Raw genomic sequence first — 24206 nt, forward strand, 5'->3', positions numbered from 1 at the left:
GTGCAGCTCAGGTGGGCGGGAACCTGCAGAGACATTCACCTGCAAGACCCAGCCCAGCGCCAGGCTCTCTCCCCTGGCTTTGGGATTTAATGGCCAACACTCTCCGTCGGCCTCCATCAGAGAGACGGGTGCGAAGGAGTGGGCGAGGGCTCCCTGGACCTCACCTTTCCGCTCAAGGTGAGCAGAGTGTCAGCATCACAACCTCCACTTTCAGGGATCTTACAGTCTAATGACCTCACCTTTCTGCTCAAGGTGAGCAAAGTGTCAGCATCACGACCTCCACTTTCAGGGATCTTACAGTCTAATATGAGGGAAAGAACAAACAGAAAAGGCAGGGAGGCCAGGAAGCCTTTGCCAACCTGCGCGCCCCAGGCTGAGATGAAACGGCATTGGTTTTGGAGGCATCTATTAAACCCGTTTCCTTAGATGCAGGGCTTGCTTTGGGTGTGTATCGTTCTAATTGCCATTTTGTTTATGGTAGAAGAGAAATCCCAGCTGGAGATGCTGTGACAGGTCTGTGCAGGAACAAGGGTCTCACTCAAGACACCGTCATTACCTTGGTTGCTACGTGCATGTTAACGCGTTACTGACAGAGTCCACACTTACTTCATCCCACAGGGTAGGACGTCGTTCCCTCCATCCTGGGCCGTTAGGACTGGCCTCGCGCTCTGCTTTGGCCCGTGAACCAGGAGCAAGCATCCCTCCCGGGAGGGAACCAGGGAGCCAGTGACTCCCGTTTCTCAGCAGCAGATGCTCCCAGCTTGGCGATCACGGAAACAGAAGAAACCTCTCTCGGGATTCCATAGCAGAGCCCCCCCACTGGCCCACGGCGGCAGGTCAGGTGCTTCGGGAGCTGCTCATTGCTTCGGCGTAACCCAGCCTCATGCCGACTGATACACCCTGAGTTCCCAATATGCATCTCTTCCAGTGGTCATAGAAATGGTTTTAGGTCATACGGTCCCCTGGCCCTCGCAGGACGTCCCGGGCCCCTGGCGTCTAATGGAGGTTTCCGAGAGGGAGCTGCAGTGTACACCGTGGCCACAGGTGTGAAGCCGTGTTCCTACCCCTCCCCCACACTGGCCCTGGACCTGGGGCCCGAGGCATTCTTCGGATGGTGATGTCGTGACCAGTAAATGATGTGCTCCTGCTTCCTTAATGCTCTTCAGAAGCGGGATTAGGACCAGAAACAACCAAACAGGTGTCTCGGGTCTTTGCCTCCTTTGGGACGGTCCCTGGCCAAGGAAGGGGATGTTTGGGGAAGACAGTTAAGAGGAAGAACCGTGTTCTTTGTTTCCGTGTCCCGGTAGAATTCACTCTTCACCACCGAGCGTTCCTCGTCGTGAACCTGGCGAATGTGTCCCCAGGTCCCGACCATCAGAGCCCAAAGTATGTCGGAGGGAGGCCCCTCCTGGAAAGCGCTCAGAGCGCACCGCGTGTGGCCCCGTCCCTTCTGAAGAACTGCTCTGTGGTGCCCTGAAGGGCCTCATGGAGCCCAGACCGGCTCAGGGCGGGGGGCCCCAGGTCTCTGTGGGGCTGTCCCTCTGCCCAGGGCGTCTTAGCCTGGCCGGATTAGCTCCTGCCTTCCTTCAACCCCTGCCGGGGATCCACCACGAGCATCCCTCCTGGGCTCTCCCAGCACCTTGCACCCCAGAGTCCCCAGCAAGCTGCCCCCACCTGAGCTCCTGGCTGCATTTGCTCGAGGCCCACCTGGCCCCTGAGGATGTTTCCGTCCTTGGTTGACGGGCACCCCACGGGTCTGCTCGTCTCAAGGGGGTCCCCAAACATCACAAAGCCAAGTGTGGCATGAATGCGTCCAGAACAAGAAAGCTCTGATGAGGGAAGACCCAGGGGGAGGTTGCCGGCCGTCGGTGTGATTGAGAGGGGGAGGAAATGTGTTCACACTTCCTGAGTTCTGATTCCTTTAGAAAAATGTTTGGCCGCCGCCCCACGTGTGTTTGCAGAGGGAGCAGCTGGTAAAGTTCAGGGGCGGGTTTGGATTCAAACGGAGACTGAAGATGTGCCCCGCGAGTGGGGTTGTCAGACACCAGGGGCCCCGAAGCCGGTGCAGGAGGGCGGCCCGGGGGCTCTAGGCTGTCTCGGCCGTCCCTCCCACCCACAGGGAGCGACCCCTCCCGGGGTGACAAGCGTGCCCCCGTCTCGGCACTGGCGACCTCAGGTCGGGGCCAGAACAGCCGGGCAGCAGCCTGGTTCAGACCCCACATCCTGCCCGGACTCCAGGGAAGTCCTCTCCCTCGGAAGCCTGGGTGACCCTGGAATTTGTGAGCTCAGAGAAATCGGGAGGAGGCCTCAGCCTTCCAGCCTCCGGGTGCCCGCTCCAGGCCGTTTGCCCACCTGCAGCCTCAGAGTCACAAGTATTTCTGAATCACAGTGGTGGTTTCTACCCAAATGAAGGTCCCTGCCCTGGAGACATCTCCCAATCGCAAACATAAGCGGAGGGGATCAGGCTCATCCTGTGGCCACGTGGCCTGGGGTAAGTGGCCCAGAAGGAAAGGCCCCTTTAGCACCTCTGTGGGGTGTAAATGAGTTAACGTGTGATCGGTGTTCTCATTTGTGCACGTGGAGGGGCCCTGTCTGCGCCAGCTGCCCGGGGCTGTCCCCGGCCATCACACGTGTGCCCGAGTGCGTACATCACTCCCGGGTGTGCGTGAGCGTGTGCCCCTGCGTGTTCCTCTGCCGTCGGCCCTCCTCCACTCACCGCCAAGAGCCCCTTGCGATGTCCCCGTGTCCCGGGCCTCCGGGCCACGCTCGCCCTCTCCGCGCCCTGTCTGCCTGACCAACCAAGCCGCCCTGTGACACCTGCCCGCCCGGCTCCCTCGGCTGGAGCGGCAGCCGCCCGAGCTGCACCAGGCTTGGCTCTGCGCTCTTCGGAGTGTCTCCCCTTTTCGGAGAACAGGGGCTCCCTGAGGAGCATGTGCCCGGCAGAGAGCAACGTGCGAGGGGTCAGTACGTGGACGGACAGATGGACAGACACAGATGGTGTGTCTGCTCCTTTCTTTGCCGGGTGCCGAGCGCACTGTCCCCGCGTGAGGTGCCCCCTCCCCCGCCCCGGCGCGGGGAGGGGCCGCGGCCAGGAGGCTGATCCCGCCTCTCTGAGCTGGACTTGCCTGGATCACACTGCCAGACGTGGTTCCCGTGGTCACCCAGAGCCGCCCTCCCGAGCCTTAACCCGGCCTTAAATAGCATGGCCTTCCTAGATGTTTGGATCGGCCTTGCGAGCGCTTTGAGAGGAGCGTGAAACTGAGTGGGTGAGTCAGCGGAGCGGGAGTGCCCTTAACTGCTCTTAAACCACAGAGAGCAAGAGGCAGCCCTTTGGGAACATGAAGCAAAATCATAAACCAGACCTGGGGCCATCCAGGGTCTCCCCTTCCTCCTGCTGGCCCCCCACCTGCAGAGAGCACGGTGGAGGAGGAGGGAGTGGGGGAAGGGGAAGTGGGGGAAGGGGAAGGGGGAAGCGGAGGGGGCGGGGGGAGGAGAGGTGGCCTCTGGGGACAGGAGAGAGCCATCTCTCTACCTGAGCCTTAATTGCAGATGATTTCATTAGCTCAGTCCTGATGCGCAGGAGCTAACGAGAGAGGCCGCCGGGTCTAAAAATAGCAGTCCCGCTCCTTGTGTTGTAAAGGGTCCCCCCAGGGCCCGCCCCCCTGGCCTGCTGCCAGCCTCCACTCCCTCCTCACCACCTCACGAGGGCCACGTCCAGATGTGACAGGAGCCCAAGAGGGGACGTGGCCCCAGGCCGCCAAAGCCGGGGCCGCAGAAGGAGAGGCTCGTGGGCGGAAGGAGCCGTGGAGGAGCTGCAGACCCACCCTGTTCTTGTAGCAGCTTGTCTGGGGTGACCGGGTGCCAGGGCGGCACCCCAAAGGAGACTAAGGCAGAAGAGCAGCCAGGCGCCCCTGGGGTGACCGCCAGGCGAGTAGGCTGCCCACTGAGCCCCGCCGGGGACTTGTCCACCCGGGAGGGGCCTTCGGTTTCCTCTCGGGAACCCCTGGCCCCGATGCTCCTCAAACAGAGATCACTTTGGAGGCTGCCGTCCCCTCTCTATGTCTCGGTGCCCTCACCGGTAAAACGGGTGACAGCTGTCCCTGCCCGAGCTGTGGGGACGGCGTATGGTGTGGGCACGGAGTGTGGACCAAAGCCTGGCAGGAGCCGAGAACTCTCTAAGCAACTGCAGCCGTTATTCTTACAGTGATCACCATTATTATCTGTCACCAGGGCCCCTGAGAGACGTGCTAGCTTGCACTTGCGCGGCTTAGAAACGGTCATTCATTGCCAGCAACACCGGGGGCAATGACATCTCCACAGCCGGGGACGGTGCAGGGGGCCCCTGGGTGCAGCGGTGGGTGGAGCGGAGCCCTGTTCGGAGCAAGCCTGCCGTCTTCTCCCTGCGTCCGGGGACCACCCAAGCCTTATCCTCTCTCTTCATGAACATCATCATCGGGAGAGCGGGAAGTTTTGCACCAGGCCAGTGCCCCCCTCTCCCAGGCGTACGAAATCACAGCCACAAACCTGACCCGCCCTTGTGGATTGCCAAGACTGTCAGTACGCGTGCGGCTGCGTTTCTCATGGTGGCTTAAAATGTAGGTGTGACCGTGTGTTTGTGAATGGACACCAGGGTATGGTTTTTATATGTAAAGCTCTTGGTAGCAAGAGCTGATGGAAAGGATAGGGGGGCCTCGGAAATAAGTGAAATGACGTAGCTGTTGGGAGGAGTGACGTTGTTTAAATAACGCACGCGGTTCCCTCAGCCTGGTCTGTGTCCCTGGGGAAGGGCTCCAGGGCAGGGACGGCCTCGGTCACGTTCACAACCAGAAGGAAGGGGGCGCTTCTGGCACAAAACTGGGGGCCAGGAGCCCCCTCACCCTCAGCACTGGCTGTGCCACACGCTGGCCGTGGACCTGAGGGGGTCCGGTAACCTCTGTGAGGCTCGGTTCCCTCTTCTGAACCATGGAAAGCCCAGGACTCCTGACGGGTTTGTGAGATTCAGTACGACACGGTGCTCCAGGTGCCTCGCGGGACACCTGAGTGACAACCGCGTCAGGAGTGAGCGAATGAAAACTCAGAATGTTCATTAGTTCATGAAATGTTGGTCTAGATCTTCAGTAAGATCACAGACGTCTTAACAGTCAAAAACCACCCCCCATTTTTCCAAAGAATCAGATGGACTCCTGGAATCTTGGACGAGAGAGTAAAGGTCCGGGCAGGGCCACCCCCTCCAGGGTCCTCAGGAACCCCCAATTCCTGGAGCACCCCCGACCACAGCCTTGGCCGTTAGCACGGCTCCCACATCCCTGAGATGGAGCTTATGGACCAGATGGCCCTTCCTCCCTCCAGTGACACTGGGCCCTTGGGGGAAGCACATTCCTCCCAGCCCAACTCTCTGAACACAGGAATGACACGCTTGTGGTCAGCCATGCTCTGGGTGTGAGCACAGCAGTGCAGCAGGGGGCCTGGGCATCTCCCACGCCCGGGCGTCTTGGCGGGTGTGCGGCCGGATTCGCCGCCGTCACCCCTGCTGGCTCTCCTGTGAGTGCGGGTGGGAGGGTTTCATCAGAGGTGCCACCAACTTAAGAGCCACGAGCTCCGTTGTGATGGGGCGTCAGTGGGATTTACTAATGAGGAGCTCAGACCTCCGTTCTGACTGCCACTCAGGAAAGACCTTCTGCCTAAATAACCCTCCTCAGACCTGGAACCGCTGCCTGCCTCCTCCACCCAATTCCTGTGTCTCCCGAGATTCCTGCATCTCTGTTTCCCTCAACAAAGGACTGTTAATCAGTCCCAGAACCTAGAGAAATCCCTCTCCTTAGGTGGGCTCAGAACCGCGCTGAGACTGAAGCCTCGTGGTGCAGTCGTGGCAGGGCGGTGGGCGACGAGCTCTGCTTCTCCCATCAGCATCCCCGTCTTCACAGGGTGCTGAATATTAGATTAGGACCCCAGGAACTTGTCAAGGCAACACTGGGAGTGGGAGTCACGCTGGAAAACACCAGTCGCTCGGACCAGGGCTCGTGGTTGTTGCCGCTGCGGCTGATGTTTCCTGGACAGGGAAATGGATGTGAAATCGGGTGTTGGATCACAGCGCGGCATTCATTACCAAGGAAACCCAGAGGGAGAGGCAGGTTTCACGCTCCCTGCCGTAGACGAGATGGCATGAGACAGGTTTCAATGTTTTGCTTTAAGATGAGACTTTTAACATTTCTGAGACAGTGTTTTCTCTGGAGACGATGTGTCTAATGGCTGGTGAATATCCATTTTCTTAATAGATGTTACATTTTAGAGCAGTTTTAGATTTATGGAAAGACTGAGCAGGAAGTACAGAGTTGCATACACTCCCTCTCTCCCTGCGCAGATTGCCCTGTTATTAGCATCTTGCATTGTTACAGTTAGTGGGGAACGTTGTTACAGTGGATGAACCTGCACTGCCACTCATCATTACCCAAGGTCCATAGTCCACCCTAGGGTTCCCTCCTGGTGGTGTGTGTTCCACGGGTTTGGACAAATCTATAATGAGACCTGTCCATTTATTACCGTGTCGCCCAGCGTGTTTCCACCACCCTAAAGATCCTCTGTGCTACCTGTTCATCCCTCCCTCCCCTCAACCCCTGGCAACCCCTGAGTTTTTTAGTGCCTCCATAGTTTTGCCGCTTCCAGAATGTCATGTAGCTTCTTCAGGTTGGCTTCTTTCACTAAGTAAAATGCATTTACGTTTCCTCTGTGTCTTTCCATGGCTTGATAGCTCCTTGGATATCGATTTTTGAAGCTAAGAGAAATGGAATCTGTGCCTTTTCCAGATTCTCAAGCAAATCCTGGGTGCCAGAGGACCCCGGTGGGAGGTGCTGGAACTCGTGGTGAGGAGGGCTGGCCCAGGGCCTGGGGTCCAGCTTACTTGGCAGGAGCGGCTGGAGCCACGTGAGCCAGGTGGCGGCCTTGGGGGCACAAAGGACGACCCCCAACATCCTGGGGGAAAGGGGACCCTGAAAGTGGGCCAGGGCTGGGTAGGGGAGAGCAGTCCTGCGCACAGAGTGGAGGGGAGCGGGCAGGATGCAGGGCGGGATGGGACAGGCTGAGCCACAGACCGCGCGGAGGGAGACCCGTGGGCAGCTCAGGTGGCCCCCCGTGGAGACACTTGTACTACCCAGGACACCTCGGAGTCTGCACCCCACTGCAGCAGGGCTCCCTAAGGGCCCACTTTCTCCCACGAAGTTAGAGGCTCTTCCATGCGGCTGGAGGCCAATGCTGACAACACAGTCTATGTGCGCACGTGAAACCTGGGGGTGACTGAGAAGACGTGGAAAATGCACGGCACCGATTGAGAAGGAATTGGCTCTGCTCTGCGCCCACATCGCTGCCACGGGAGTTTGGCGAAGAGGCACAGAGGAAAGCGTGGGGGGAAGACTCCTCGGGTCTGAGGTTTCCAGCAGATGCAGACCTGGCCCTGGTTCTTGCTGGAGCCTTCTAAGCAGATCGTGAAGGGACTCGGGTGAAGGGGCATGTGACTCCGCCTGTTCTCGGCCAAAGGCAGGGCCTCTTCAGGAAGGAAGGATCCCATCATGGTTTGAACGCACATCAATTTTAGGTTTAAAGGCCCAGGTGAGAAGCCAACCACACTCATCCTCATGGACACGTCCTCCGAGAGGCAGGGCACCCCCAGCCCCATCCTCGCGGGTGACGGGACTGGAGGGTGGCGGGCAACCTCTTGCCCGTGGTGCTGGGAGACGTGCCACGGCAGAGCAAGCTGACCCTGAGCACCAGCCCGGGGGTCCTCTAATGGGACCCCCCCTCCCCTGCCCCCGTGATCCGCGTCGGCCCCCGGGGTGCCTGTCCCCCCCGCCCAGACTCGCGCCGTGTGGGGCTTCGCACAGACGTCCTGCTCATGGAGAGGGTCAGCAGCTACCCTCACACTTTGCTGGAAATGGCGCTTTTCCAACTCGTGTCAGCAAATGTCCGCCTCGGGAATCTGTGCTGAGCAAAATGATGGCAGAAGAAAACAAGAAAACACAGCCAGCCACAGTCTCAGGCGCCCATCCTGGCCCCGGGGCACCTTCCTGAGGTCCAGGCGCACCCACGGCCTCTGCCGGTGACCACACTCAGGCCGGTGCTCCGGGGGTCCGCCTGGTGGGCAGACCACTCCCGGGCTCCGTAGATGCAGGGGCTCCATCCACGACCGGCTTCCCTGACTCCACAGGCAGGAGGGGTGGGGCCGATGCCTGTGTGCGGTCAAGGGAGATGTCTGATTCGGATTGAGTGGAAAAGAGGCAAACGTAACAACATTTTACGTATAAAATACACATTTCAGGAAAGAGTCTGGAAGGACAGCCAAGGATGCCAGTTACCTGGGGCTCCAGTGACGCCCCGTCCATCCCAAGGCTGCGGGGGGAGCAGCAATGCGGGGCCTGCGACAGCCCCTTCTCAGGGGAGTCCACTCAAGCACAACCCCCATGCCTGTCCCACATTAGTAAAACCCACTGAACCTCTGTCCGCTGCTTATGATCACCGTGCACTAGCAGTTCTAAACAATGTCCACCCCGCCCCTGGAGTGGACAGCACTGGAGTTGAATGAAGCTCTGGGGAGAAAGGACTCAACAGCTGAGATAAATCCAGGAAGGCTCCTCGGAGGAGGCGGCCCGCGTGGTAAAGGGTGTTGCAGAGCATTTCAGGCACGGGAAACTGAGTGCACTGAGGCTGAGTGCTTGGAGCATTTGGCCCACAGGGAGGGGATGAGCTATGGGAGAGTCAGGGTGCAAGTGAGCTTGGGGAGGCAGGTGGGGTGAGAACAGCCCACGAGTCCTCTCAGCTGCACCTGGAGGGCGTGGTCTTTGGGGCCACTGCGTTCAAGCTCTGCCTCCATCACTTTCTGGTTGGGAGACTGGAGGCCAGGGACGCCCCCTCTCCTCCTGGTTGCCCATCAGTAGAGCAGAGGAGGATAAAGGTGGTCTCCTCCCTGGGGGTGGGCCGTGAGGGTAAATTTGAGGATACAGTGCAGCGAAAGGCTGAGCTCCGAGTAGGGCTCTCAGTGGCCACTTGGCCGTTCTCCCCGTGGCTTTAGATACAGTCAGGCAGGGAGAGGGGTGCATCGCGTGCTTGGTGCCCACCTCCCTGAAGCCTAGGTCCCCCCCAGGGACAAGTCCTGTTTTGGAGAATCAGTGAGGGAAGAGGCGTCCCTGGGGGCACTGTGCAAAGAGCAAGCCCCCCGGGGCTGTGCTCAAGGCCTCCGCTCGGCCTCTCTCCCCTTCTGAGATGGCCCACACCCTGTCTGTGGAGTGTGTTTCTCTCTAAATAAATCCGCTTCTTACCTATCACTGTCTCTCACTGAATTCTTTCTGCAATGAGACGTCAAGAACCTGAGCTTCATTAAGTCCTGAAACCAGGTGTGTGATCTCAGTTGGAAGACTGGGTTTGGGCTGGGTTCAAGTCCCACTCTCAGGTGCACGGTTTCAAAGGCTCAAGTTGATTCCCGCTGAACCTCACACCTGGCAGAGCCACTCAGGACACTCAGTGGGGGATAAGCCGTGTTTATTCAGAATACTCATGGACCTTAGTGGAATTACTTCATTTTTGAGTCTTGACTTCCCTATGCCATCTTTGCTCCCTTTTGAACTCCACAGCAGCAGGTCCACCAATAATGAGGCCAAGCCCGGGGAGGACCCAGAGGCCCTGTGTATCACGGTGCTCCACAGGGAAGCTGGTCCAGTCCTGAAGGTGCCTTTGATTCCAAATCTACTGGCACAAGCAGAAGCCAGGGAGCACAGTGGGGGATGTGGTTCAGATCAGGCCATCTCTGAGCAGATCGGTGTGATTCTGTGCACAGAGCCCTGGTATGAGGTCAACTCGATTCAACTGCATTTCACTGCTCAGATCACTCTATAACTACATAGTAACAGAAAGTACAGAGAATTCAGTAGAAGCCACCGTGGAGTCCATAGAGGGGAAGTGGGGTGGGTGAGGAGAAAAAAAAAAAGGCCTCCTCTCCAACCCTGACCTTTACCTGAAGCATGTGCTGCCCCTGGGGCTGCCCTGGTCTCCCCTGGCTGCCCAGCCCCTGGCCGGTGCCTGGAGCGTGGAGACGCAGTGAGTGGGGGATGATGGACGGAAGGAGGGAGGGAGGGAGGGAGGCTGACTCCGCCGGGTGAACGTATTTACTCCTCAGCACAGTGCCAGCTACAAGCTCACCTCTGGCTCATTTGATCTTTCTCAGCGCAACTAACAAGAAAAATAATTTAAAAAGCAAAAGGGGGGACTTTCAGCACCACGGTGCACGTCTACAGTATGCCAGACTCGGGGAGGCACAGCCCCCTGCCCCCGTGAATGTCAGCAGGCTGCCGCCAATGCGGAAGCAGACGCGGGTGTCACTCACGCCTGTTCGCAGCATGCCGTCCCCTCGTTCTTCTCACGGAGCGAGCAATTAAAAATGATGAGGGTAGAGGGTTAAATGTAAACCCTCTTGGTGGGGGAGCCGCCGGGCTTCCTTTCATGGGTGCCGCACATTCTCTGCAGACGCTGCGGGTAAGCATGGCTGCACCTGTCTGCTGCCAGCCAGCGAGATGGGCGCGGGGGAGAGAAAAATTTTCTAAGAAGGGCTTTGCACCGTCCTGGAAAAAGGAAAGAAGCGGGTCTCTGCTGTTTAGCCGAGGGCCTAATTATGGTGCTACACAGGCAGAGTAGCGAATCGGCGTGATCTTCATATTTCAGAACCGGTCGGAGCCAGGACCCCGTGCCGCAGATTGTAGCACGTGGACTGCAGAGTTTTCACTTATGAGGTGTGCACGCCAGCTGCAAACGTTAGGAATGCACAAAATTCTAAGAAAAACAGGATTGCCGCACGCTTTGCATTTTGGGCGTCAGTTAACTAGATATTAAAAGTGCCCAGGGCCCCGATGGAGAGCGCTGGTGTCTGTAACGACTCTGGGCCTGCGTATCGCTGGGGCACATTCTACAGTGTCATCTTCTCTCAGCAAATTCAGTTTGCTCATCGATAAAATGAGGGGCTGGAGGAGATGATCTCTGGGGCGCCTTCCAGTCCTGACATCCTAGAGGCTTGTGACACTGCTAGGAGGCGCTGGAGACCCGGTGAAGCTTTCACGGGTCCCCGCGTGGTGTGGTACCCAGCACACAGACACGCGGCACGTGAAGGCACGCAGGCAGCTTCCAGGATGGCAGCTCAGAGCCCCGCTTCGTGAAGGCTTCGTCTCCCTCCCGGGCCCCAGAGCGCTGTCCCCTCCTCTCCTCCGACGTCAGCATTTCCCCGTCTCTTTGGCCTGCACTTGGGCTGGGAGGGGAGAGGCCGTGGGGAGGGGAGCTGGGGTCGTGGATCACGGCTGTTTCCAGGGAGGTTTTGTGAAGCTCTGGGCACGTGGGCCCTGAGGGGGCTGGGGGTCTTGAGGGGCAGGAAGCTGAGGCCGCCCTTCTCCCTGTCCTTCCAGCAGCCAGGAGGCAGGGACTCAGGGAGGCCCTGGAAACTGCTTCAGGGTAAAATTCACGTACATAAGTTTCACCACTTCAAGTGAACAACAACGCCGTGGCGCTTAGTACGTTCACATGCTGAGCAGCCGTCAGCTCCCTCTGGTTCCAGAACTTCTTGTCACCCCCAAGGAGACCCCGTGCCCATGAGCAGTCACTCGCCAGCCCCCGGCCGCCACCCAGCTGCACCTGTCTACGCTGGCCGCAGCTCCAGCCCTCCCGGATGGGCAAGGGCCGTGGTGACGGCCACCAGGAGGCCCCACCGTCAGCAGACAGCACCCTCGGGGGATAAAGGGAGACCCACAGGGACGCAGCCGCGCCCAGCGGATGACCCACGGGAGGCTCCCTCGGGGGCCCCAGGACCAGTTCGGGGTGGCTGCATGTCCTGAGGTTTTGCCGGCACTGCTGGACTTGTCTCCTCTCCCCCTCCCCCGCAGGGTCTCCCTGCGCCGTCTCCCTGGGGATGCATCGTTGCTGGGCGGGTGGCTGAATCACCTGGTTGAGGACCCTCCCTGGATTCCTTGCACTCTTTTTCTTCCTTTTCCCCTTCTTTTCCTGGCTCTTGAATTTCTCTCTCCCAAGCAGAAGTGTGTGCAGGAGTCCTGTGATCCACTGTAGCTAAATTTGGAAGACATACTTCTGAAGTCACAGCGGTGGACCCCTAACTCAGTTCACTGGGTGTTTTTATGGCTGGAAAAGGCTATGACCCTCTCTTAACATTGGCCCCGAAGGGAGGCCGTCACATCCGCTCAGGACGCCTCCTCAGCCCCACAGGCTGCTGGACCTTCCTAGAAACCCCTGGAGTGACACGGAGGCCCTTCCCTCCTGGCGGGGAGTTCCCTAGCCCTGCGCATCTCTTGGAGTCTGCAGGTCATCCCACTGGCTGAGGACCTTCCTGTGCGCTTGTTTTGACTCTTGTTCACCCCAGCAGCCTGGTTCCCGTCACACTGGCTCTGAGTCCTTGACACCCCACACTCCCTCTGCTCAGGACCTTTGCACGTGCTGCCGTGTGGCCTGGAAAGCTCTCCTCTTGCATCCCTCGGTGCTCAGCAGAAGCACCAGGACCTCATCCTCGGGAAGCCCTCCCGCCGCACGTCTGGGTCAGGCTCTCGCAGAACCGGCCTCCTTCCTTCACGCAGAGCCCCCCGCCCCCCGCCAGCCCCTGGGAGCTGCATCCGCAGTGTAACAACTCCCTCCCACTCTGAGTCCATCTGACGGTCACTGTGCTTTTTGCTGACTGTTGTGTCCATAAATCAACACGAATGGGTGGATGTGCGTGCCCCGGGAGCTCTGCGTGTGCAGCTGCCTTCACCACAGGGCAAGGGGTTCCACCAGGGGAAGAATCGGGGGGCAGCCCTGGGGCAGGGGAGGCCACGGGGGTTCCGGCAATAACTCAGTGGGCCCTCAGGGGACGTGTCGGCAGGGACACCAGGATGACAGACAGAGACTAACGTTTACGCAGCGCGAAGGAAAGTCCATCTCGATGACAGATGGCCAGCCAGGTGCGCCCCTGCCCTTCATCTGGATGGGCAGTGCCCCAGCCCGAGGCCAGCCAGCCCAGGCTGCCGATCAGCCTCGACACTGCTTTCCCGATTTCCCGGCGAGGGGGGAGGGGGGAGGCCCCCTGGAAGACGGAGTCCTGCACATAGTTGATGGCCTTCCCACCGTGTCCTGCTGGACGCGTTCCTGGGCGTTGGTCTCTCACGTGTGCTTCTCGAATAGCCATCGACGGTGCTGTTGCCGCTCTAAATGCTGGGCCTTTGCAGCGTCGAGTCACATTTCAGGAGCAGGGCAGACGCGGGCGGGGATCCATTCTTCTCCGGACGGCTTCTCGGGATGAACAGGGCTTGGAACTGGGATCCGTCCTGTCCAAAGGGAGAGGCGGGCGCTGGGGGCCAGGCCTGGGCTGGGGAGGGGGAGCCAGCCCCCAGTCGTGCGAGAGGGTCAGAATGCCCAGTGCTGGCTGACCCCACACATCCCGCAGGGCTCCCCTCCCCACCCCTTGGGCCGGCCCCTCTCGGTGACCCCGTACAAGCCTGTGCCAGTCCGCCATCTGCGCTGCCATTTCCCAGTCACCTCCCACCGGAGCCTCCACTCTGTGTTCCTAGGTAGCTCCCCAGAGCCAGGCACCAGGGGGCCCATAAATGTTTGTGGGGTGAACAGCCTCGTGTGAGTGACCTTGGCCCAGTGCTCGGCTCCCTGTCTCCTCAGGTGGGTAACATGGGTACTGGCCGGAGCGCAAGACAAGTTGTGTTCATCCAGCCTCTACGCTGCGCTGGCCCCGTCCATCCTTTGCTGCTGCTCCCAGAGGCCTGTGCTCAGAGAGGCCACTGCTGGTCGGTCACACGCCTGGCGTCCCAGCCCCATCCCGAAGGGGCCTGCCGGTGTGGGCGTGGCTGCAGCGCACACCTGCGCCCGGAGCTCACGCTTGCCCTCCTCCTCGGCAGGCATCAGTGCATACACCTCCCCACCCTCCCGGGACCCCGCCCTCGGGCAGGTGTGCTGAGTCCTGCCCCCAGGGCCCAGCCGGCCTCCCCCGGCGCTGGCTGCCCAGGGGCCACGGCCGCCACCCCTCCGAGGGGACGAGGCAGCGGGGGCCGTGACTGTGTGTGTTTAACCAACTGGACCTGATTTCTCTCAGGAGTCCTCCCATCTCTTGTCACGTTTGTTTAAAACTAGTGGAAGTAGTTAGCAAGCCGCAGAGACGTACAGCGGGGCTGGGCGGTGGGTGACGAGCACCCGGCAGGCCCCACATCCCAGCCTCGGAGGGAAGGAGGTTCTGTCTCCCTCCAAGCAGATCTCCTCTGGTGGAGCCTGAAGGAGGTTGTGAGCCCGGGGCCTGCACATCCAATCAGGCATTTTCTCCCCACGAAGTGTGGAAGACCTTCTCGGACCCTCATGCTGGGACCACAGCACCCGGCCTGGCCCGCACAGGAGCTTGTGAGCATGCGACGGCCTGGCAGCACCCTTGCCCCTAAAAGAGGAGGACGTTTAACCTGCAGAGATAGAGGCAGACTCCAGAAATAAAAAGGAAGCAAGAGGAGGAAAGTGGGTTGCAGAGGAAACAAAGATAGAAAATTGGGCAGAAAGTGCTAAGGTTGGTAAATGCCTCGGCACTGCTAGGTCCCAGCTACCACGTTGCCTCTGAGCTTCCTGGTGGCCAAAGCGAAGAGGGAAACTGCCTTGGGGCAATTCACCAGAAAAAGGCAAATGGGCTTCTGGGTGACAGGAACCGTTCCTGCCCCAAGACCTCAGACGCGTCTCTGGAGAGTCTGCCCCTCAAGTGCTCGCTTCCCTTTTTTTTTTTTTAACATCTTTATTGGAGTATAATTGCTTTTCAATGGTGTTTCTTTTGTACAACGAAGTGAATCAGCTATATGTATACATATATCCCCATATCTTCTCCCTCTTGCGTCACTTCCCATTTTTATGGCAAGACGTCGTGTTTGTAACCTGAGCAGTGTTTGCATGTTGAGAAATTTAAACCCACGTTCCTCAGGGTTTCAAACGGGAGTTCACTTATTCAGAGCTGAAGCACCGTGAACGCCCCTGGTGTCTCAGAAGAACAAACCTTCCTGATCTTTCCCTTTGAAAGAGAGACACAGCCCAGGCGCGCACAGGAAGGCACTGTTCTGAACTCCCTTCCTTCTGGAAAGCTGGCACCCCCGCACCGCGGGCACTCGGAACGGCCCGCATCTCCCCGCAGGCACCTTCCAGCTCCTGCTTCCTCACTGACGAGGGCTCAGAGTCTCAGACGTGATGGCGAAACCAACCTGTTGGGTTGGGCCATCAGCCAAGCCTCGGTCACACTGAAGCTGGAGGCTGGGTTCCACGTTGTCCCAAAGCCCCCATGCCTCCTCGCGTGGAGGGCCCGAGTCAGACCCAGGCTGGAACGATGTTAAGAGCAGCTGCGAGGAGAGGCCCAACTTTATCATCACAGGTCACGTCTGGTGGTGCCACCGTTAATGTCCTGAGGGCTCCCGTCCACTGAGGACGCCTGTCCCCTGCAAGGTCCCAGGCTCCTGTGGACGGTACTCCGACCTTCCTGTTGGGGCAGCTCCTATGAGGGTGATTTTCTTCTCTGACAGCAATGTCCACACTTCCCTCAAATGCCACCAAAGCTGTGTGCCTATTTTTTAAAAAAATACAACTACACCATCACTTAATCCTGGACAAACTCAAACCCTCCCACTACCGTCCAATCCCATTCATGTTATTAGAAATTTTCTTTCAGAGAACAAAGGGCCTATTCATGTACTTTGTGCTAATCTCCCGGCAATCATAGGACTGTCATTTTTATCTTTGTCAATGACAGTCGGGCATCAGAAATAATTGATCCACTCAGTTTTTTGCTGATTTTAATTTGTTTACCGACGGGGAGGACAGGACTACAAAGGCAGTTTGGAATTTTCCTGTCACTGGAAAAAGAATGTGATTATCCCCCCACTAGGGGGGCATTTCCCTGGAGCCACAGCGCACCCCTAACCTTGGCTGCCCTCATCCGCCCGAGGACCCCTGTCTGCGAGCTCTGGAGTCTGTACACACACGGAATGTCTGGTTTCCTCGCACTTAAAAACATTTCTATATTAAACCCACACGTGGGGATTGCTGGGGACTGGGGAGAGTCTGAAGCGAAGGAGCTGAAACAAGGGAACGTTCTGTTATTTATTATTGCAAGGCAGCCAACAATAAAAGGTGAACGCAGGGGCAAACACTCATCAAACCTAACAGTGCGGAGCTCTTTTTCGTTTCTCGAATAAATAGTAATTAAATCATGTAAGCTGTAATTTCATGACAGTGAAATTGCCTAAAAACACCAATCGTCCCACCGTGATTGCTGAGATGCCCACACTTCTGTAAACACCAGGTAACTTTATCCGTCGCTTGTAATGTGACACTGGCTGTTGGCGCCTCGTAATTTACCACATTAGGTGGCAGCTGCGAGAGCACACGTGTGAAAAAGGCACTGATGTGATGCCGGTGAATGCGCGGCTTCCGAGATGTCTTTTCCTGCAGGGGGTTTACAAACGGTCCAGGTGATGGAGTCATTGGGAGGGGCTGACAATCACTGCCTAATTACTGTTTGGGAAGCACAGCAACGTGCCTGCCCTGCAATGGCAGTAGACCATCCGCCTTCCACGCCTGCTTCCAAGTCACCGAGAAAGCTCTCGGCTGCCCCAAGGTCACCAGGGAATTGGTTGAGGGTAAAGAAACTCCTCCCCCCGCATGGCTCAGACTCAGGTTGAACCCAAAGTTGATAGTGACGGGGAGACGCGTTTGCAGAAATGAGAACAGCTGTGTTTCAGAGAGAATGAACGTGCATTCATTGCTTTGGGTCGATGTTCCTTTTCCTAAGGCCTCAGCTAATTCCCTACGGGGTAGAGATAAAACCCAGTACCTGAAGGTCGAAAAGTCAATTAAATCACCACTTTCTCGAAGCTCATTAGAGACCAAGGACCCGCTGCTGGAAATAAGCTGTGAGTGGGCGCCTGCCCGCCAGGCTGGTCCCCAGCGCCCTGACCTTCTCCCCCTCCTCTTGCAGTCAAGTTCAGCAGCTGCCTGGGGACCAAGGGGACACACTATGAGACCGACAGCATGGACTTCAAAGTCGGGGCTGACGGGACGGTCTTCGCCACCCGGGAGCTGCAGATCCCCTCCGAGCAGGTGGCCTTCACCGTGACCGCGTGGGACCGCCAGACGGCCGAGCGCTGGGACACCGCGGTACGGCTGCTGGTGGCCCAGACCTCACCCACGCGGTCCGGACACAAGGTAAGGTGTGACTACATGCGGGGGGGCGGGGAGGCTGGGTAGGGGTCCTTCCTCCTTCAGGTCACTGAGCAGAACCTCTGCAGAGGCTGACACTTGATTGGGCGGCGTGGGCCGGGAGGGGGACCCCTGACCTCCCACCTTCCCAGACAGGGCTGCCCACAGGCTCCACCCCCGCTGAGTGTAGTGCACAGCTGTCAGCACCCTTTTTCGGACAAGGGCCCCACAGCTCCGCTTCTCACCGGGCACCTCTCCTGCCTGAGGCTTGTAGCCCACCAGCCCCGGAGGCTCCCAAGACCCAGAGGGACAAGAAATAAGACAGAGGCCACGTGGCTGGCCTTGCGAGGTTGCCAGAGTAGCTGGCGTGAGACTGATTCAGAGAGAGGGAAATGGGGAGGGGGAAGGAGGGGGAGGGGGAGGGAGGGGGAGGGGGAGGGATGGCACCCTTCACGTAGACACACACCAGCCACTGTCACCGGCCTCCGCAGCCCTCCCTCCACCTTCACCTCTGACTCGGTTGCGTGGCCCTGTTGACCGGACAGGAGGGGTGAATTCCCTTCCCCTGGTCCTGAAAGGCCTCTCAGCCCCACAGGCCTCAGGAATCCAGGACCAGACCCCTCAGCCCCCAGAAATCCCCACATTAGGTTTCCCGTGTCTGAGGGGGACCAGGTCTGCTTACCTCTGCCCGTCCCGTGTTTCGGCAGCTGCGTTGGCCTCCGCGTGAGGGCTCCCCGGTCAGCAGAGAAGTTGCTGCCCAGCTGACCTGCATGACGGGTCCAGCTACACACGTCCACCTACATGAAGGGTGGACCCGTGGGGAGGGAGACGCCCTTACAGTCAACAGGAGGCCTCAGGGTCATCAGTGTTATGATGTGTGTGTGGTTCACCAGCAAAAGAAACACACCGGTTAAAGCAGGACAGGCCATCGGGGACAGCATTTGTGGGTATTCCCTCGGAAAAGGGCTCGAGGGAAGTAGAGGGTTAGACCAAGTTGACCAGATCCCTTTCTGCAAATTTGCCCAGAACCTCACAGGACTAAAGGGCTCAGTGAACCTCAGTGGGAGACAGTCTGCAAGTTTCCCCAAACCTATTTGACCAAGGAACCTTCTTAATGGGACATCTTGCAAGGCAGGTGTTCCGAGGAACCCACTTTGGTAAACAGGGGCTGTGTTTCATGTGTCTTGTTAAACAACATAGAGGTGGTTCTGGTGAGAAAAGGGAAAGTGGTGACTCGGTGGATAGCCTTATCCTGGTGGTGAGCTGACCCCGTCGGGAAGGAGGTCCTGAGTGCCCTCGCGGGTGTGCTGAACCAGGTGTTGAAACGCGCTTCTAACGGGCGCCCCCCAGATCGTGAGCCTCACCTTGGGGACGTTGAAAACCCTGAGACAGATGGATGTGGTTTTCCGTTCCTTCCCGAACGACCATGACAAATCACACCCTGGTGAGAGGGCAGCGTGGCCCACGCAGGGGCCCCTCCCTGTCGGCAGCCAGGCCAGGGGCAGCAGTGGGAAGGCTTACATCCCTGACTGTGATGCAAAAACTGCGCCTTGTGGGCAAGGAGTAGGGCTCCCTAACGCCCGTGGATGGCCTCAGATGAACGGCATTAATTAAAAATAGAGGGACTTCCCTGGCGGTCCAGTGCTTAAGACTTTGCCTTTCAATGCAGGGGGTGTGGGTTTGATCCCTGGTTGGGGAGCTAGGATCCCACATGCCTCGCGGCCAAGAGACCAAGACATAATACAGAAGCAATACTGTAACAAATTCAGTAATGACTTTGAGGATGGTCCACATCAAAAAAAAAAATCTTTAAAAAAGTAAAAAGAAAATAAAAATAATGACACCTTTTGTCAGGCATGTTAGTGAAGCAATTTCTGATGCAGTTAATCCCCGAATCCTCCAGAAAGGGTGACTGCAGTTAGTCCTTAGGACACGTGAACTCCAACCCCACAGCAGGCAGGCCCGAGAAGCACCCGATCTGCAGATTCCACATCCCAGGCCCAGAGCATCCTTGGGGCTGACTTTGTGGGGTTACACCCTGAGCACATGACACATGACGCTGTAGGTGGTGGGCAGAGTCTCTGCAGCCCACCTGACCCAGTCCTTCCCTGTTTATTTCATGTCCCCTTCGTTGCTGATGGCTCTCTGCTTCCTCCTTCTTCAAATCCAAAGAGCCCTGCCCTGACTTTCTAGGACCCCACCTAGACCCTGCCCTAAGTGCGTCCACATTGATCCTCACAACATCTCCAGAGGTGGGCGCTGTCACTGTCCCCACTTTACAGGTGGGGAAACAGAATCATGTGACTGCAACCTCTTTGCTGCATGGGAGAACCGATGTTCTGCAAAGGAGTGCAAAAACGACTTTCTAGGGACAGCTGAGCCCGGCATTGTAACGGAGCCTGGCTGCCCTGGATTGTCAGTTTGAATCAAGGCTTCTCCAGCTTACTGGCTGACGTTCTAGGACAAGCATACAACCTCTCTGAGGTTTACTGCTCTCGAAAATGGGACAGCTGTGTTACCCACATCCTATCCAAGGGTTGTTGAGAGGATTATGTGAGATTATGTGAGGTCAGGCAGGGTGCAGGCTCTGTGAGAGCCCTGTCCCCAAAGAGGCAAAACACAGTTGCTCTTATTGCTGTCGTTGGCATGGTCCCAGCCCTCTGCGTCACGTGCTCATCATGGCCACTGGGCCCTCACCAGGGTGGTGCCAGGGGGACAGGGAGGAGGGTCTGTGTGGGACACCGGGTCACTCAGTTGATGTGCCCTTACAGAGACCAGTGCCAACCTTTGAATAATGTCACTCTGTGTAAATGGGTTAAGGTGATGCCAGATTGCTGGTGTCCTTGGTCGCCTGCCAGAAGCAAACGTAACTCTTCTCCAGTGGAAGGTATCATATACCAGACCTCAGATTACATCTCCTTTTATATACAATGTCCAGCACTCAACTGAAAATGACTGGAGGGACAAAACAAGGTAAATAAAAATCAAGAGGAGGAGCAGATGATAATCAAAGACCCACAGGGCTCCAGGTAATAGAGTTATCAGACACAGATTTTATCATAATTATGCTCACTGTCTTTGAGCACATTAAATGCAAGATTTTTACAGAGGATTGGAAGATTAAAAAAATTAATTGGGCAGTTTAGGACTGAAAAATATAACAAACAAAATTAAGAGCTCAATGGACAGATATATCTGCAGATTAGACACAGTTGAAGAGAAGATTAATGAAGCAAAAAACATCAGAAGAAATATTCAGGCCAAAGTGTAAGGAGATATCCAGAGAGAAAACACAAAGGAGAGAATAAGAGATATTGGGAAAATGGTAAGAAGTTCTAACATGAGTATGTTTGGAATATGAGGGGGAGAGATAAAATGGAGCAAAAGTAATATATGAAAAAATATCGGCAGAAAATATTCCAAAACTGGCAACAGACATCCAGGCATGGATTCAAAAAGCCCTGTGAACTCTAAACAGGATAAACATAAAGAAAACTGCACTTAGACACTTTCTTAGTCCATTCAATGGGCTATAACAAAATACCATGGACTTGGGGGGCTTACAAACAATGGAAATTCATTTCTCACTCTTCTGGAGGCTGGAGGTCGAATCAAAGTGGCACAGGGTCAAGTTCCCACGAGGGCCCTCTTCCAGATTGCTGCCTTCAGACTTATATCCTCACATGGCAGAGAGCAAAGACAGGAGGCCAGCTCACTCACAACTCCTGTAAGGACACTAATCCTGTTACGGAGACTCCATCCTGATGACCTCCCTTAATCCTAATCACCCCTGAAAGGCCTCACCTCCTAATATCATCCCATTGGGAGATAGGGTTTCAACAAAAGAATTTTGGGAGGACACAGTCCACACTAGGCATTTTAAGGTAAAATAGATGAAAGCAAAAGTCAAGGAGAAAATCTTGGAAACAAATAGAAAAGACAGAGTTTCTTTGAAAGAGGAATAATTCGATGTAAAACTGACTTCTCAACAGGAACTATGGAGGTTAGAAGACAATGGAATGATATTTTTTAAAGTGCTAAAGAAAATAGAATTCTATTATTCAGTAAAATGTCCTTCACGGAGTAAAGGTGAATAAAGACATTTTTAAACAAATAAAAACTGAAAGAATCTGTCACAACTTGTGTTCTTCAGGCAAAAATAAGATGATTCGAAGTAGAAAACCAAGAATGAGAAGATTAAGTAGATGGGAAAATACCAGTGTATAATTACAGGGTGATGTTTTGTGGGTTGTAAAGAAGATGACTCAAATTCATGACAAGAATGGCATAGATTTTGAGAAAGGATAAATGGAGTCAAAGGGATCTAGGATGCTTGTGTTGTCCTGGAAGACGATGGAAATATCAAACTAATATTATACTTGGATGAGACACATCATTAAGAGCCATAGTGATGGATACCTTACTTTAAGGTGCATATGAAACACTGACCACGACTGACCATAGTCTAGGTCCCAAAGTAAATCTTAACTTCAGGAGTTACCTAAAGTCTACATAGTGTCTAAACGAGCACTAAATTGATAAAAATGTATCTATTATAAAAACAGATATTTATTTCTCTTGGAATTTTCATATAATTCTAACACTACCATATATGAAGATCTTATGCTATAGCTGGATAATTTAGTATTAGTAACACAGCACTGGGCAGGGGACAGCTAAATTCCCCCTCCATTCTAGATGTATTTCTTGTTTATTGTCACCTTTTTAGTCTTCATATTTAGGCAGTATTTTTTAAAACACCCTTAAATAACATAATTTGTCATTTTCCCCGGTAATCAATGTGAATTTTCAAATAAACATGCTTCTTAAACAATAAAAAATAGTCATAGCGTTAAGTTCTAACATAAAAGATGGAAATAGAATAATAAAACTTATCAATCCAAAAAAATGCAAGGAAAGAAAAGTGAAATTATAGAATAGGTGGCATATTTGTCTTTGAGTAGGATGGTAGATTTACAAATATATTATTAATTATAATAATTGAAAATAGATTCATTCATAATTAAAAGAAAATTGACAGGTTATATTTTTAAAAATCCAACTATATGCAGCTTACAAAAGATACATCTAAAAAGTATAAGGATAAAAAACAAACACTGTATGCTAACACATACATGGAATCTTAAAAAAAAAAAATGGTCATGAAGAACCTAGGGACAGGATGGGAATAAAGACGCAGACCTACTAGAGAATGGACTTGAGGACACGGGGAGGGGGAAGGGTAAGCTGGGACAAAGTGAGAGAGTGGCATGGACATATATACACTACCAAATGTAAAATAGATAGCTAGTGGGAAGCAGCCGCATAGCACAGGGAGATCAGCTCGGTGCTTTGTGACCACCTAGAGGGGTGGGAGGGAGGGAGACACAAGAGTGAAGAGCTATGGGGATATATGTCTATGTATAGCTGATTCACTTTGTTATAAAGCAGAAACTAACACACCATTGTAAAGCAATTATACTCCAATAAAGATGTTCAAAAAAAAAGTATAAGGATAGAGAAAGTCGAAAGTAAAAGCATAGGGAGGGAAATACCGTGCAAATACTAATCAAAAGGAAGTTGGTGACGAGGGCTCTGTTACTATAAGAATCAAATTTGTGTGCACTTGTAATATGACTTCAAAATATTTGAGCAAAAATTGATAGAACTAAAAGGAGAAATAAATAAGTATACAATCAATGGTAAATTTTAACAACTATCTCTGCGTAAGTAACAGAACAAGCAGACAAAATGTCAGGAAGGAGATAGAAGATTCGGAGCACAGAGTTAAGAAGTCTGACCCTAGTGAGGCGTACGTAAAACACAGAAACCGGCCGCTGCTAAATACAGATTCTTTCCAAGTGTACTCAGAACTTTTACCAAATTTAGCCATAGGCTGAGCCTTCAAGCAAAATTCAACACGCTTCCAAAGTTTAGAATCAAACATAGTTTGTGTTCTTACCTCAGAGCAATTAAGCTAGAAGTCGATAACAGAAAATAACTGAAAAATCCCCATAGATTTGGAAGTTAAGTAAGTGCCTTCTTATCAACCCTCGGGTAGAAAAGAAATCACGTGGAAATGAGGGGATATTCTGAACTGAGTGATAAAACTAGCTGGATGTAGCTGAAGCCACACCAGATAGAAACGCGTAGCCTTACATACGTACGTTAGAAGATAAGAAGGCCGAAAATCAGTGATGTTACCGTTCATCTCAAGAAATTATAAAAAGAACAGGAAATGAAACACTTTGTGTTTCCACACAAAGGAGAAGATAATGAAACAGAAAATAATAGAATCAACAAAGACAAAAGTTGGTTCTCTACTGAACTGTAGACTCAGTAAGAAAAAAAACCCGCAAATAATCTCTATCTGGAATGGAAAGAGGACGTCGTGACCAATCGCACAGACATTAGAAAGGTCATTTGCGGGCATTATGTACAATTTATACCAATATATTTGAAAATATACGTGAAATGGATAACATTCTAGAATATAAAATTTACCAAAACTAACGTGAAAGGAAAATCTGAACTGTTTTATTATTATGAACAAAATTTTAATTCAAATTTTTATCACAAAAAAATACCCGCACCAGGATGGCTCCACTGGTAAGTTGTAACCAAGCTGTAAGGAGTTAAAACTCATCTTACAAGAGGGGTCACTTCCCCAACCAAATGGGCACCATGCTGAAACCAGCAAGAACCTTGCCCAAAGCCAGCACGAACCTTGAAAGAACAGTGAGAGAAAGGGTCATTACATGCCAGTCCACTCATAAGTAGATGGGAAAAAGCCAAAGCAAAATATTAACACACTCAAATTCACCCATGTTCACGTGGGATGTATAATGGCCGCATTCGTCTGTTCCAAGAACGCGAGATTTGCTTTAACACTTAAAAGTTAATCCGAGTAGGTCAACACAGAATAAAGAGTAAACATCACATGATCATCTGAATACTGACTGTTAAACTTAACT

General features: G+C 54.3%; 1 protein-coding gene across 1 annotated transcript in view; it reads left to right on the top strand.

Moving 5' to 3' along the window:
- Window positions 1–24206, top strand: part of CDH4 (cadherin 4) — a gene marked incomplete at both ends in the record, with an annotated part of 550963 nt that overhangs the window by 378762 nt on the left and 147995 nt on the right. Inside the window, one exon of the mRNA XM_082857436.1 lies at window positions 17012–17238. Coding sequence (XP_082713562.1) covers window positions 17012–17238 — 227 coding nt within the window. The remainder of the gene's footprint in view (window positions 1–17011; window positions 17239–24206) is intronic.

The sequence above is a fragment of the Leucopleurus acutus genome (genome assembly GCF_964270905.1).
Source record: "Leucopleurus acutus genome assembly, chromosome: 16".
NCBI classification, from domain to species: domain Eukaryota; kingdom Metazoa; phylum Chordata; class Mammalia; order Artiodactyla; family Delphinidae; genus Leucopleurus; species Leucopleurus acutus.